Source organism: Netta rufina, assembly GCF_964035555.1.
Source record: "Netta rufina genome assembly, chromosome: 22".
In the NCBI taxonomy this organism is placed as follows: Eukaryota; Metazoa; Chordata; class Aves; order Anseriformes; family Anatidae; genus Netta; species Netta rufina.
The window spans coordinates 2,292,142-2,307,635 of NC_140146.1; the positions used below are offsets into that span (position 1 = coordinate 2,292,142).

Genomic DNA, 15,494 nt, shown 5'->3' on the forward strand with positions numbered 1-15,494 from the left:
ATGAGCCAGCGGGTAACCGTGCCCTGGCAGTCCGACATGCAGCTGGCCGGCAAGCTGGTCCTCTCCGCCGCCGCACTGCTCCTGCTGACTTTGGCGTACAGGTTTTACAAATCCCGCTCGGCCCCCAGCAGCCCCGGAGGCAGCACCTTGGCAGCCGACGCTTGCGGAGAGACGGAGAGAAGGGAAAACACTGCCCAAGATGGGGAGGTGGTGGCAAGTCTGCGGCGCAGGCAGGTTTTTGGTGGTGGGGCTTGGCAAGGTGGTGGCGATGCCCAAGTGAGTGCCTTGGAGCCGCGGCAAGTGCTGGCCCGAAGAGATCGATGTCTGCCAGTGGGCAAGGAGGAGGAAAGAGGGGAGCCGGGAGGCAGTGGGGACCTGGCTGAATTGCTGAGTGGGGAGGAGGGCAGCGGGCATGGACACGGCGTGATCAGCCCATGCACTGGGCTTTCCACCCAGATGGGGGATGGTGGAGGTGCCCAAAGCACCGAGCAGGATTTGGCCATCGGGGGCATGAGCCAGGAGGGGAGCAGGGGAGTGATCCAGACCCACAGTGTCACCTCAGACCTTGGGCTAATGATAACAGCGAGCAACAAGAGGTCGGACACCTCCTACTCTTTCTCCTCATTTGCGAAGATCCAGGTGGAAGAGAACTACATCACCGAGAGGAATGCGAAGGATGGGACCAGACAGCTGGCCCCTGGCCTCAAAGGCAAAGTGTATGACTACTACATCCAGTCCATCTCCCAGACGGTGTCAAAGAAAAGGTCTCTTCCCTATACCCCTCTGGGAGAAGCCCTGAGCTGCAACTCAGAGTATGTCAATGAAGAGCTGCAGAACTTGGAGCAGGCCAACAAGGAGCTGCAGAGCTTGGAGAGGGTCAACGAGGAGCTGCAGAGCTTGGAGCACATCAGTGAGGAACTGCAGAGCCCTGTCACCCCAGAACCTGAGACCAAGAGCCAGCAACCAACCGTGGCAATGCAGGACCCCATCACTTCTCCCATAGTCCCATCACCTGTGGGGAGCTTGGAGATTGCCACCAAGCCCCCAGCTCCCACTCGCAGCTTCAGCCGCAAGAACAGCGTCATCCAGATTGCTGAGAACCCCCAGCTCCAGCTTCCCATGGAGGGCTTTGGTGCACCACTGCCGGCCAACACACCACCAGCAAGCCCCCGGCTGGAGCTGGTGGCTGGCGCCAACTTCTTCCAAATGTCACCCCCTGCCCCGGACACCCTCCTGGATCTGGGGAACTGCTACGAGGTCCTCTGCATGGCCAAGGTGGAGAAGCTCAGCCACCTCCAGGAGGCTGCCTACAAGGTCATGAGCGACAACTACCTGCAGGTGCTGAGGACGCCCTCCATCTATGGCCGCCTCAACGCCAGGGAGCGGGAGCTCATCCTCCAGCGGAGGATGAAGGGGAAGATGTGTGTTGCCGTGGCAGACATCAGCACGCAGGACCCTGACCTCCACGCCAGCCGGCTCTGCTACTACGATGACGGAGGGGACCGCTGGTGTCACCTCTGCCACATGCCACCGGAGGCGGTCTCCCAAGGGTGTGCCATGTGTAGCATGTTCAACTACCTCTTCGTGGTGGCTGGCTGTGAGGGCTCGGGACGTGCACAGAGACCTTCCAACCGTGTCTTCTGCTACGACCCCTTGACCAACATCTGGAGGGAGATTTGCCCCTTGAACCAAGCGCGGCCGCACTGCAAGCTGGTGGCCCTGGACGGCTGTCTCTATGCCATCGGTGGAGAGTGCCTCTACACAGTGGAGCGATACGACCCCCGCCAGGACCGCTGGACCTTCACCGCCCCCCTGCCCCACGACACCTTCGCCGTGGCCCACACGGCCACGGTGTGCGACGGGGAGATCTACGTGACAGGGGGCACCTTGCGCTACGTGCTGCTGCGCTATGCTGCCCGCAGGGACAGCTGGATCGTCAGCCCGGCCGGCGGCAGCAAGGACAGGACAGCTGAGATGGTGAGCACCAACGGCTTCATCTACCGCTTCGACCTCAACCGCAGCATGGGCATCGGCGTCTACCGCTGCGGTGCCAAGGCCAAGCTGTGGTACGAGTGTGCCACCTACCCCATGCCCTACCCGTCCTGCTTCCAGTGCGCTGTGGTCGGCGGCTTGGTCCACTGCATCGGCCGGCGCTTCCATCTCCGATTCTTGGCCGACCACATCTCACCACGCTTCGGGACCAAGGAGCTGCAGCCCTTTCCCTCGCCCCGTGGCAGCCTCCTCCCTGCTGTCCTGGTGCTGCCACAGGGAGGGATGGAGCAGGTGCAGGTTTGAAGCATCCATGCTGAGGTCTCGAGCAGCTTGGACCTGATGGGATGGTGAAAGCCAGGTAGCAGAAGCCACCAGCAAACATTTACCTCCCAAGTGCTGTTGATGCTGTTGGACCAACGCTATCAGGGCAACGTCACCCGTAGCCACCATGACAGCATCCTGCCAATCCCTGTAAGTGGGAAGGGAGAAGACAGATTGCACTTAGACACGAGCAAACCCAGCCTTGAGGACACAAGGAAGAGCAAAGCCGGAGCTGGGTGGACTCATTTGTTTGCAGGTATTTAAACACAGGTGTGTTTCCTCAAATACAAACAAACCCGGGCTCACTGCAGGTTGTGTACTGCCCCGTAAGTAGCTGCTTTGCAGGCACCAGGTGTTTAACATTGACCTGGACACCGAATGCACAGTGGGGGTTTAGGGTGTAGAAGTACAACAGAGAGGTTTGGCCCCCATTGGCATCAAGCTGTCATTGATCCTCACCCCAGGGCAGGAGGCTGGGGACCAAAGCATCCCCAGAAGGTTATTTCCTACCCTTGCCTTGTTACCCATTACCTTATCCTCAGCCTGGAATAATATATAGATAGATATTTACATGCACACAATTTAAATAGACACTGTAGATTTATAGACAGCTGGTCTTAAATAAAATTAAAGCAAACATTTGGTAAAATTAACCACAGGCTACTGTTGTGCATTGTTTAGAACCTAATGGGAACAAAGAGGCCGGTGCATGTTTTACATTGCTAATTACTACACAAGCAACATCTCCAGGGAGGAACCCAAAAGCAAACCAGAGCCCTCGCTGCGAGCAGCCAGTTCAGCATCTGGGTCTCTCATCCTCTTTTCCTGGGGTTTTATCGACCTCTCTCCAATTACACCCCAGTGTCCTGCCAAAAGCCCACTTTGGGTAATTGCATTTTCTTCCCATAGCTGCTTGAGCCGTTAGAGAAATGGCTCATCATCCGTCACGTTCATCGCTCTGCACCACTGCTGCATGCTCTCAGGCCCAGACGGACAAAAGCTGCTTCCGGACAGACAAACCGCTCCCATCCCCACATCCTTGATCAAGCATGAATTCCGTAATGCATGTGAAGCACTTAAAGATGAGGGATGGTGCTGGGCTGGCCTACGGGGGCTGCTTTTTATGCCCTGCTGCTGATTGCAGCTTACGTTAATGTTCTTTCAGAGTGCATTTTCTGGGTGTGAACAAGGAAGCATTCTTAATTTGTTTGTTTTTTCTCCCAAGGATTGTTGCTGCCTCATTGCATTCCCTCCCTTTGCCATCGTGGTAATTAGGGCACAGGACTCGCCACGGTCATTCATGGGTTTTAAGGCCACGTATTCCGGAATAGTTTCAGACCTGGTACCAAAAGCCATTAATCCACAGCTCAAAGTCAACAACCCCACAGAATGTATTGCTTCTTTCCACACAGGCAAATGGCCTCAAAGGGCTTCCCACGATGGTCGGTGGCATCGATGGGGACCTTCTCACCCATGTTAGGAGACCTTGGGAGGAAGCAAAGCCATGCTAATTAACCCTACCTCTGCACTTTTTTCATTAGCCCACACCATATAGCACAATTTTCTGGTGGTGGAGGGTGATGATGCACCTCTCCCCTAAAATCTGTCATGGTCCTGGGGCCTATGGCACTTCCTCACCTCTGTTACCCTTGGGATCACTTCATATGCCCCATCAGTGATGTGCTGGAGCTGCAGCATCCAGCATCCCAGCACCTCTCTGCAGGAAGACTTGGGCTGGTAAGTTTGGGGAATGAAAAAACTCTTAGTTATTATTACTTAGCTCCTTGATATTTGGTTACCTCCATAGCCCACACTCAGAGCTGCAAGCCCAACACATGCACACGCATGCTGTAATACATTTCTCCTCCTTTCCCAGCAAAACCCAGGTACTGGCCACGTCACCAGAGCATCCTCTTTGCATCTCCTTTGCATCCCCATTTTCTGCACCACCATCCCCACTGCATCCCCAAGCCTGGCCTCAACCCCTTGGGCATCCCAGCAGCAGCAGGCTTGGCACTGGGAAGTGAGGGCTGGGAGGTTCAGTGGAATGGAGGCAGCAGGAGCTCTTCCAGCTGATGGCTTTTATTTCAGCTCCAAAAAGCTTTGCTGGGACCCTGCCCTTCTCACACGTCTCACCCATGATTTAACTCCTTATTTCCAGGCTGCACAGCCCTGCACAGGTGAGCGTGCACACAGTGAATAAACACAGAACAGCTTTTTCTCATTCCCCAGCACGCCTGTGAGAGATTAATAACTCTGACCGTGGGGGCCAGGCTCTCCCCCCACTCCTGCACTCTCCAATATTAACACAATTCGCCTGGGGAGGCATTTTGGAGATTGAAGGCACCGAGGACGTCCCGTACTGGAGCAGTGCTTGTTCTGCAGGGAAGGGCAAAGCTGGTTTTGGGCACAAAGCACGCAGCGATCCTGTGCTTGAGGGCAAAATGAATTTTGGCTGAGGTTAGGGGAAAACAGCACTGAAGAAAGGGATAAAGGACAAATGCAAGGCGATACTCAAACCCAGATGACTTTTTCTTTCATTGCAGCTTGCAACATCAAGATGTTATTTATTTTTGCTAATCAGATTGGCAAAGCACCTTTTTTTTTTTTTTGGTTCACCCTTTCACAGGCACCAGCACCCATTGCTGTCCTCATGTCCCCCAGACCAGCTCCCTTTATCTCCCAAAAGAAGAGCTGTTCCCTCCTAAGGCGGTGCAACTGCTGAAATGCACTGCTTTGCAACCAAATACAGCCCTTGCAATAAATTTGGTATTTTCTTCTAATCAGGAAGTTCCATTATCCACCCGCCGCATTTATTTAGGCAATTACATAGTTTAATGTACGTTGATTCAGATTCTTAATTTTTACATTTTTGATTATGGTAGAAAACAGTGAATGACGCATTTCTTATTTACCAGGAGCTCTTTTTCCCTTTGCAGTGTGTCGGGCTGCATTCAAATGGAAATTGGAAGTCAATTAAAGAAGTGCAAAACTAGCATTTTAAAATCTTTTTTATTAGTTAAACACAGCTACCTTCAACGTGTCAGCTACATCAGAGGGGAAAAAAAGCAAAAAGTGAAGAAGTGAGCTTATCCAGACATGTTTTGCATTTAAAACCAGTGTAATACATGAAGGAAATATTAAGCATAGCAAGCTGCCAAATTAAGCATCTTGTTCACGACAAGCAGGAGCAAGCATGTGTCGGTACCTGAGGTTGTTCAGAGGAGCCAAGTGGGATCTGAGGGCAGAGGAAGGGAAAGAGGCACCCTGGTGCCTGTGGCAAGGTGGCACCTCTCAACCCCCACCCATGGTTTCTCCTGCATGCTGGGGAGTTTCCTACATCATTTTGGGAGACCTGTGCTGCCATGGGGAGAGCCTCCATGAGCCATACAGAGCTGGGAGGGTCCTGTCCTCTCCCAGCTGTGTTGGCCATGTTGAACCTCATCCCATGGCCTCTGCCCATCGACCCATCCTGCCCAGGTCCCTCTGCAGGGCCTTCCTGCCCTCTGGCAGATCGACACGTCCCCCCCAGCTTGGTGTCATCTGCAGACTTACTGGGGGTGCACTCAATTCCCTCATCCAAGTCATCAGTAAAGATATTTAAGAGAATGAACCCTAATATCGACCCCTGGGGAACACCACTGGTGACCAGCTGGATTTCACTCCGTTCACCACCACTCTCTGGGCCCAGCTGCCCAGCCAGTTTGTAACCCAGCAGTGTGCCTGTCCCAGCCGTGGGCTGCCAGCTTCTCCAGGAGAATGCTGTGGGAAACCATGCCAAAGGCCTTGCTGAAGTCTAGACAGACTACATCAACAGCCTTTCCCTCATCCACCAGGGGGCTGAATACCCCAAGGATAAGCGGTCTGGCTAGTAAAGATAGATGCAAAGAAGGCGTTAAGAACCTCAACCTTTTCCTTATCCTCAGTAGTCATGTTCTGCATCCAGTAAAGGATGGAGATTCTCCTTGGCCCTCCTCTTGCCGTTAATATATTTATTAAAACATCTTTTGTTATCCTTGACCATAATAGTGACCAGGTTGAGCTTGAACTAGGCTTTAGCCTTCCTGATTTTTTCTCTGCATATGCTGGAAACTTCCTTGTACTCTTCCTGAGCTGCCTGCCCCTTCTTCCACTGGACATAAATTCTGTTTTTTTCCTGGACACTTAGCAAAAGTTCACAGTTCAGCCATACCAGTCTTCTTCCCTGCCGGCTCATCTTACAGCACATGGGGACAGCCTGCTCCTGTGCCTTGAAGACTTCTTGAGTGTCCAGCCTTCATGCACCCCTCTGTCCTTCAGGACTGACTTCTAAGGGACCCACCCTAACAGTGTTCTGAACAATTGAAAGCCAGCCCTCCTGAAGTCCAAGGTAGCAGTTTTACTGAGCCCCCTCCTGACTTCACTGAGAACACTACCATTTCATGGTCACTCTGCCCAAGACAACTCCCTACCACCACATCTCCCACCAGTCCTTTTCTGTTCATGACCTGGACCCATCCTGCTGCATGGCACCCAAGGGACACCCGATGGTCTCTTGCATGCCCCGCAAGGCTCACATGCTGAATCCAGCTCCCACAGGAAGGCAGAAAAAGCAGGGGAGAGCTCAGGGATTTGGGAGCTGCTCAGTGGGAGCAGCCACCCTCTCGCCACAGACCTCACCCCAAATTTACCCACCAAAGTTGCAAGATGGGAATAGAGCCTCGCGAGCAGAAGCGGAGCTCCCAGCACACTGGGAATGCCAGCCAGCTCCTCGCAAGTGCCGAGAGGTTGGCGGTAATGAAAGATGCTATCAGGGGAGCAGGCGGCCAGCCAGACAAACATAATTAGCGGCATTTGCGGACGACGAACCTCAGCGAGGACGTGGAGGGGACGGAGCTGGGCGAATGGAGCACATCCCCTTGCCATCATTTGGGAAAAAACACGGTCATTTGGAGGCTGGCCAAGCTGGAATAACAGCCTGGTGAACGAATATTTAATTAAAATCTGCACGGCGTTTGAAGGGAGAAGGGCTCGAAGTGAATAAGCGCGGTGATAAAATATGCATAGGCTCCAGCAGAAGTTCTCCCTCCCCAGCACAAGCCTTTGCTTAAAGCATTGATGGCTTTTTATTCACAAGCTGCAGCGAGGAGGGAATGTTTGCCAGCCACTATTTCAATCCTGCAGGGAGTTTTTTCCAGGGGTTATAGCCATGCTATAGTTTAGGATGTGTCAGTGCTGGCATCATAAACACAGATTAGAAATGCTATAAAAGGAAAAAAAATAAAATAAAATAAAACTTACACTCCTGGCTGGAGTTTACCATCCTGAAAGCTCAGGCCAAAGGCAAATTTTTTCTCCATTACTGAAACAAAATCAATAAGGCTGGTTTTTACTTACAGAAAACCCAAAGGGGAGGGGGGAGAAGGGAAAACCAAAGCTGCAGAAGGGGGAATGGGATGGTTATATAAGGCAAGAGAGGCAGGCAGGGGTAAGGGCTGTTGAAAGTAGCCCCGAGTCCCCTATGGAGGCCAACCATGGGGTCAAACCCCATACTCAGAGACAGTCTGGAGGGATACTCTCTCTCACAAGTCTGGTATCTAGGTAGACAACACGACATTTAGTGTTACCCCAGCTATTTTGGTTCACCACTCTCCTACAATGTCCTGGGCACAGGTGCTTTTGGGACAAAAACCTCCACGCCGGGTCACTGCCCCAAACATCTCAGTTCCCATCAAAACAAGTAACGTTTTCATTAGTCACTGTTTTTCTGATAGGAGGATTTTTGGTGACATCAAGTTGCTTTGAAACAGCGTCATTTGCTCAGCTGGCACCTTCCAAGTGCCACGATCAGCTTTTCCTTTTATTGCCCAGAAAATGCCTTTTTTTCCCTGAAAGCAGGGTTTGTGCCAGTGCCAGACTGGTGTGCCACCCTCAGAACTGATGAGGTTCAGATTTAGCAAGTGGGTTTTCAGCCCGAGACCCTGCTGCTGCCCGTCTTCTCACCAACCCTGCGCATTACAGGAGCTTTGGCTGCAAGAGCCCGTCTTACCTTAGGTGCCTCTCAGGCAGGACCCCTGTGTCCTCCCAGCTTTGTTGTTGTTGTTTTGTTTTCATTTAATCACAGTTTATTTTGTGATGTCCAACCAATGAAAAGCATCCCACTAAGCATCCTCCACATCAAGCCTCCTCTGCTTGTTAGAGCTAAGCATCCATCCCCTGAGTGCTCTGGGATGGCTTAAAGCTGGCTGGGAAGGATAAGCTGCAGCTCCTGGACCAGCCCTGGGCTATTAGTCCCCATTACAATCTCGTTTAATGCCACCACCAAAGAGTGGACACTGCAGGGCCAGCCCCAGGCTGGGCATCCACCTGAGCAGCAGACACCAATTGCTTTCCCCTTCACTGCACCCCCTCCCTTCAGCTTCTCCAACACCGTGAAGCACGGCAGCCATGCATGGATGGAGTGGACAAGAGGAGCCCAAGCAGGGGACTGACTCATGCTCTCCAAAAATGTTTGGAAAAGGCAGCTTAGTTAACACTCCAGGGATGCTGTGGCCCCATCCCCACCTCCCTTCACTTGCGGGGGTTGCTGGGGCTCCCCAGGGTTGTACAAAATCTAAAGGAGGTCAGCATGGAGCCGGTAGCAGAAACGCTCCCAGCCCTGCACTTACCCAGGGACCAGGGCTCACCATCTCCTGCCCCTCCAGCTCCTGTCCCTTTAACCCCCAGGCATTTTGTAGCCCCAAGGGGGGGGCTCTTTCAGGTCAGCTCTGGACCCAGGGGGATTTCTCACCCCCTCTGTCCTTCTCCCCTGCATTATCAGCTGGTGAGGCAGCGCAGCCGAGCTCCTACATGCCCAAACTGGCCACCACTGATAAAGGGCTTAGGGCCAGTGCCAAGAGCGAGAAAGGCTCCAAGAGGGGTCCTGGGGGGACCAAGTTGGCTCCAACCCAGAGCAATCCCTGTTTGTAACAATGAATTCAACAAATCCTGTAATAATTGGCACTGCAGGCAGCAGGTGAGCAGCCCCAGTACGCTGCTGGTGTGCTCTTGCATGCCACCAGCAAGGGCTGTGGGGAGAGAATGCAATTGTGTCCCCCCCCCCATCAATGTCTAGCTGCTCTGCAGGAAGCTGTTTGCTCCCTTGCAAAGCAGTTGAACCCCAGGAAGGTTTAGGCACAGTGCTTTTGCTCCCCAGTGCCACTCTGTCCCCATTCAGACTATCAGACAGGGGTCTCGGTGCTGGACCAGAGCATCTGCATCAGCCCCCCAAGGACTTTGCCCATCGCTACCCAGGCATCTTGCAGAAGCCACCCTGACAGAGCACGAAGAGCATTTTCCAACCCACCACTGTAAGTCCTACCTGATCCAAAACAACAGTGTTAGCAGAATGGCAGTTGTAATTAACTGGGAAATTTGTTGGGGACAGGAATGGTGGGATCGATAACCCATCATGTGGTAAGGGGTCCTGCCAGCCTGCAGGTTTTCCCAGGGGATTCCCCTCCCTTCCCAACAGTGGACATTTCAAGAGCGCTTCCTATTCGGGCAGAGGGAAGGAGAATGCTGGAGGATGTGGCAGGGGACTTGCATTTATCTCAGGGGGTCACCAGTCCCCACACCATGCCTATTGATACCAACAGTGGCTAAGAAAGCAGCTGGAGATCTTGGCGCTGAAACCAAAGGGGAAAAAAAAAAAAAAGAAAAAAAAAAAAGTGGATCAGAACAGCTGGATGCTGTGGCGAAGCTGCCTCCTTGCTGGGGAGGCTCAAGAGCTACATGCTGCCAGAGGTAGAGGCTGAGCTGCTCCCACAGAGGATGCTGGAGGCAGCAGAGCTCGGAGCCACACAGTCTATGGAGGGGTGAGCTGTGCACAGCCCAGGAAGATGGGAATTAGCATCCTTATAGGGTGGAGGAAACGGGGAAAGCAGATTTTTCCCAGAAAATACTAACCTAAGGGCTCCCTGGGCTGTGCTGGATGAAAGGCATTTCTGCCCCCAGCTGAGATTTATGGTCCAAACCAGAGCAGGAAAACTCCTGATAGCTGGTGCTGTGGCAGCAAGCACCCAAAATCACACTAGGCACCCAGGACTGGGTAGGGCAGAAATTGTTGCCAGCATTTCCCATAGCCCCGTGGATGCCACAACCCCCACAAGAGCCTTTGGGGTGAGATACAAGGGGAATATGCAACTTTGCAGGATGAGGAAACCGCTCCCCACCTATGGAGCATTCCCCAAAAATGTTCTGTCTGCTCTGCCAGCAAAACAGGGACCTCATCCTGGCCGAGATCCGGCGGTGAGGGCGTTAAGTCTCTGCAGCGATGGATTTTCCCTGCCCGCCGTCGATAAACAGAGCAGCAATTACATTGCATTTCTCTGATGGCTACAGATCTTTAGAAAATAAACACAATAGCAGTTCACTGAGTATCAGTGACACGCAAACACAATCCATAATTTCACTCGCGGCTGAGGCTTCCCGGCTCTGTGACGGCTTTTTTTTTGTTGCTGTTTTTTAAACCTTCAACAAAAAGGGATGGATTCTCTTTCGGTTTGCAGTGGTTTCAGTTCCTCAGTTTCAGTGGGAGGCAATGGGATTTACACCGCTTTTGCTATAAGCAACACAAAAACCACTGGCAAAGTGGCCTTTTTTATCTTTTTTTTTTTTTTTTTTCCTTACAGCCTGTGGTAGAGAAACAATCAACCGTGAGCAAAATATTCACGGGGAGAATTAAAAGCCTCAGAAGGGAAGCAGGTTTGCTTTTGGTTCCTGCTTGGCCACAATAGAGCCCCTTTTCTTCTTTTCTCGCCCTCAGAAGAGATTCTGCAAAAGTATCGTTTCTGCCACAAAGGAGTGCAGTTCCCACTCCCAAAGGGCTGCTGCCATTGCCAACGCTCCAGCATGCTCACAAATCTTCCAAATCCATTTTACCACGTTTTGCTTCAAAACAGGTGAAAATAATGGATTCCCCCATCTTTTCTCAATTCCCAGCCAAGAAATCAATTCCAAATCCTGAAGTCAGAGAGGATATGAGGGGCACCTCCTGACTTTTTCCCCAGTTCCCCATGGGTTGTGTTTGCAGGACATCAGCCCCATGCAACCTGAGGCCGAAGCTTGATGCAAGCCCTGTGCTTTCCATGGACTTGCAGCTGTGAAGCTGCTGGCCCACGATTTCCACACGCGTTTCAGAGCCTCATCAGCAGCTCAGTTGCATCTTTGGATGTTCTTCTGATGCTGCTTGTCCTGGATGAGTTACTACATGCAAACCTGACCCTAAAACTCCCACCAGCAAGGATGGACGAGGCTTCAGCAACATCCCCCATATCGTGGCACCCCCAGCACAGAGCCCTGTCCTCACACTCTCTCCTCACACCCCTTCGCTCAGATGCACGTGCTAATAGGTATTTTCCAAGATAGTGACACAGTCCTCTCCACAAAAGCCCTAATGCTTAGCAATAAGATCATGAATCAGGCAGAAATCTAGCGAGGGACCTGGGCTCATAAATGGGATGGGAGTCATGGATTTCCCCCTCTCCTACCTTTCCCTCTGCAAGTATTTTGGGTTTCAGCAGTCAAGGGGAGGCTTCGGTACTAAAAGCACAATGGAGAAAGCACACAGCAAGGAAGAGGAGCTGGCTGGGATACGGGGCATCACCTTTGAGCACGGGAGTGCCCAGAGGCCACCAGCATAAAAAAAGCCTGAATTCCCACAAATAACACAGTTTAAGGGAATTTGACTCCACACTCAACAAGAAGCTACCATATGTTGTAATAAAGGAGCACAGGGTTCCAAAACCCTGCAAGCATCAGTTCCCGAGGGTCAGTGATATGGATGCCCTTTGGATATCTGCTGTCAGGAGGGTCTGAAAGCCCTGAGCAAGAGCCAGAACCAGACCAGGCAGGGATTTGCAGCTCCCAATGGGGCAGCAGAGCCTCAGCCTTGCCACCATCATTGCCTGCTGAAGCAGAGGGGTTTTCCTGCAGCAGTTGTTCAGACTGAGACTGATCCAGGTGTACTGGCACCAAAGTGAGCCCTGCTCATATAACACATGCCCTGACTGCTTCTTGCTTTGCATTCTTTGCTACCCTCCTTGCCTGGACAGGATGCATCCTCCTAGGGACCCCTCCCTCTCACAAGGACGATGCATCTGCACAAATCAGATGCCTTATCCAATATTGGCTTGCACCCCTTACATTTGTATGCCCTGAACCACTGCTACCAACTGTGGCAACAAACCCAACCCCAGCCTGCATTATCCCATCCCCTCAGACGTACCCAGCAGCCAAAAAAGAGAAAAACACATTGGGATGTGTCGTCCCCTCCCAGATCCCCATGTGCACAAAAGCCCAGGGCTCCCAGTCAGGGCATGGATGCAGCCCCAGATGTGCAGCGAGGAGAGCTCTGGGCTCAGCATGCAGCTGCTCTCCCCTTTCTTTTGAACGAACAAACCGAGATGAAGCACTAACAGCCACTCGCACAAAGAAAAGCATCTGCACCAAGCCAAGCATCTGAAATTTTTTATTTCTGCATGATAGGCCTATTTGGAGAGCTTTTTATTTGTAATTAGAATGCAGCTATTACGAGTACTTTGTTTCCAGCTAATTGTTGTTGTGTTTTTTTTTTTTTTTTCCTCCCTTCCTCATTTGGGATGATAGACGAGGGCTGAAATAGCAGGTCGCTATGGCTGGAAAAAGCACCAGCAATAAAATCAGCATTTAATAAAAGAGAGTCATGTCTTCCTGATGCTTTCTGACTTTCTGCTTGTTTTTCTGGCCTGTAAACACATGCTTGTTAAAGCAGGGTGGCTCATTAGCCTGTCTGCCTTGATGTTTTCATCGGTAAGGCAAGGGCACTGCTCTGTTTAAGTCGACGTGGCATTGCCAGGCACTGCAAATACCTTAATCCACATCACACAAGCACTGTAGCTGTCTTGAGCATTGGCTTTAAAGATAATAAACAGCAGCAACACAGAAACAGCTTCAAATTTGAGCCTAGGAGCGGGAAGTCTGAGGGGCAACGGTTGGGAAACCAGAGACCTTGCAGCCATCCTGACCCACTTTTGTCACCCATCCCAGCTACTGGTTTCACCTGGCAAGGCCAGAGCACAAGCAGGCATCTCCTGCCAAAACAATTAGGAGCAAAACCTCACCGTGGCAAGGCTGGGGCTGGATGCAGAGCTGCGGCTCCAAAGCAGCCATATGGTTCCCAGCCGGCTGGGGAAAGATCACTTTCCCTGCTCCCCTTCTCCAAGCCTTTTTCCGGATCGAAAAGAGGTCAGTGAGCTAAAATCAATGCATCGCAGCATCCAGCTGCTTGCAGAGGAAAAAGATTATTTGGATGATTTCCTTTGCTCAGTTTTGCCCGGCAAACAGCACAAGTACCAATTTGGGGTCAAGGTTTAGGGCAAGCATCCACAGGGAGGTGCGAGGAGGACCTGTTTGCTTCCCTTGGGACATGACAATTATTTATGGGCTGGGTGGGTTCTGACAAGGTGATGCACTGCTATTCCTCGTTTCCCACATCTACATGCCCTTTACAGAATCACAGAATCATCCAGGTTGGAAGAGACCTCCAAGATCCCCCCGTCCAACCTCTGACCTAACACTAGCCAGTCCTCCACTAAACCATATCACCGAGCTCTACATCTAAACGTCTTTTAAAGACCTCCAGGGATGGTGACTCCACCACATCCCTGGGCAGCCCATCCCAATGCCCAACAACCCTTTCAGTAAAGAAGTTCTTCCTAAGATCCAACCTAAACCTCCCTTGGCACAACTTCAGCCCATTCCCCCGCATCCTGTCACCAGGCACATGGGAGAACAGACCAACCCCCACCTCTCTACAGCCTCCTTTAAGGTATCTGTAGAGAGCAATAAGGTTGCCCCTGAGCCTCCTTTTCTCCAGGCTGAACAAGCCCAGCTCCCTCAGCCGCTCCTCGTAGGACTTGTTCTCCAGGCCCCTCACCAGCTTCGTCGCCCTTCTCTGCACCCGCTCAAGCACCTCGATGTCCTTCTTGTAGCGAGGGGCCCAAAACTGAACACAGTACTTGAGGTGCGGCCTCACCAGAGCTGAGTACAGGGGGACGATCACCTCCCTAGCCCTGCTGGCCACACTGCTTCTTATACAAGCCAGGATGCTGTTGGCCTTCTTGGCCACCTGAGCACACTGCTGGCTCATATTCAGCCGACTATCAACCAATACTCCCAGGTCCTTCTCTGCCAGGCAGCTCTCCAACCACTCCTCTCCCAGCCTGTAGCTCTGCTTGGGGTTGTTGTGCCCCAGGTGCAGGACCCGGCACTTGGCCTTGTTGAACTTCATGCAGTTGACCTCAGCCCATCGGTGCAGCCCATCCAGATCCTCCTGCAGAGCCTTCCTACCCTCAAGCAGATCGACACACGCACCTAACTTGGTGTCATCTGCAAACTTACTGAGGGTGCACTCAATGCCCTCATCCAGATCATCAATAAAGACATTGAAGAGAACTGGCCCCAGTACTGAGGCCTGGGGGACTCCACTAGTGACCAGCCTCCAACTGGATTTAACTCCATTCACCATATTTAGCTTAAAAATGTCACCGGAGGCTACTGCCACAGACCTCTGCCGCTGACCCCAGCACTGACAAGATTAACCGAGTGTGTAAGCGCATCAGCTGGGGATATGTTCCTTATTTTTGCAGCAGAACTGCAGTGTATGGGGAAAAAAAAAAAAAAAAAAAGAAACTGCACAATTGTGGGCTGCTTATGCCCCAGGGAAAACCTGGCTAAATCCAGGTCACACACAAGATTGAAGCCCAAGGAAAAGAGGCCAGAAGCAGGTGCTGAGCCTGATTGCTACAAGGCTAAGCTTTTCCAGAGCCCTGAAAGATGGAGACACCTCAAATTGGCATGATAAATGGGACCTGGAAGCCTCATCTCATCCCTTGGGATGCCTTTCTGGTCTGGGGAGCTACCAGAACTCCTAAAAAGTGGGAGACAGAGCCCAGGTTGCTTCCAGCCCTGCATGAAGATGCTGCTGTGTTGAGAGAAGTTAATTTTGGCTGGACATAGCTGCAGCAGGGGCCCCACAGCCACAAGGAGCATGAGCATCAGTCCTGTCCAGATGCATTAGGCACTGCTTCCCTTTAAAACACACCAAGCTGCATGCCAAGCCAGCTCAGCTCCCCAGTCACTTTGGCTTTATGGGCTTATCCTCATTTTGCTTTGTTGGCACT

At 52.0% G+C, this 15,494-nt stretch overlaps 1 protein-coding gene across 1 annotated transcript; it reads left to right on the forward strand.

Moving 5' to 3' along the window:
• Positions 1–2,295, forward strand: KLHDC7A (kelch domain containing 7A; the record flags this gene model as incomplete). The annotated part of the gene is made up of 1 exon (XM_084300141.1): positions 1–2,295. One exon carries the CDS (start codon positions 1–3, stop codon positions 2,293–2,295), a length of 2,295 nt encoding a protein of 764 aa, XP_084156267.1.
• Positions 2,296–15,494: the final 13,199 nt, after the last annotated feature.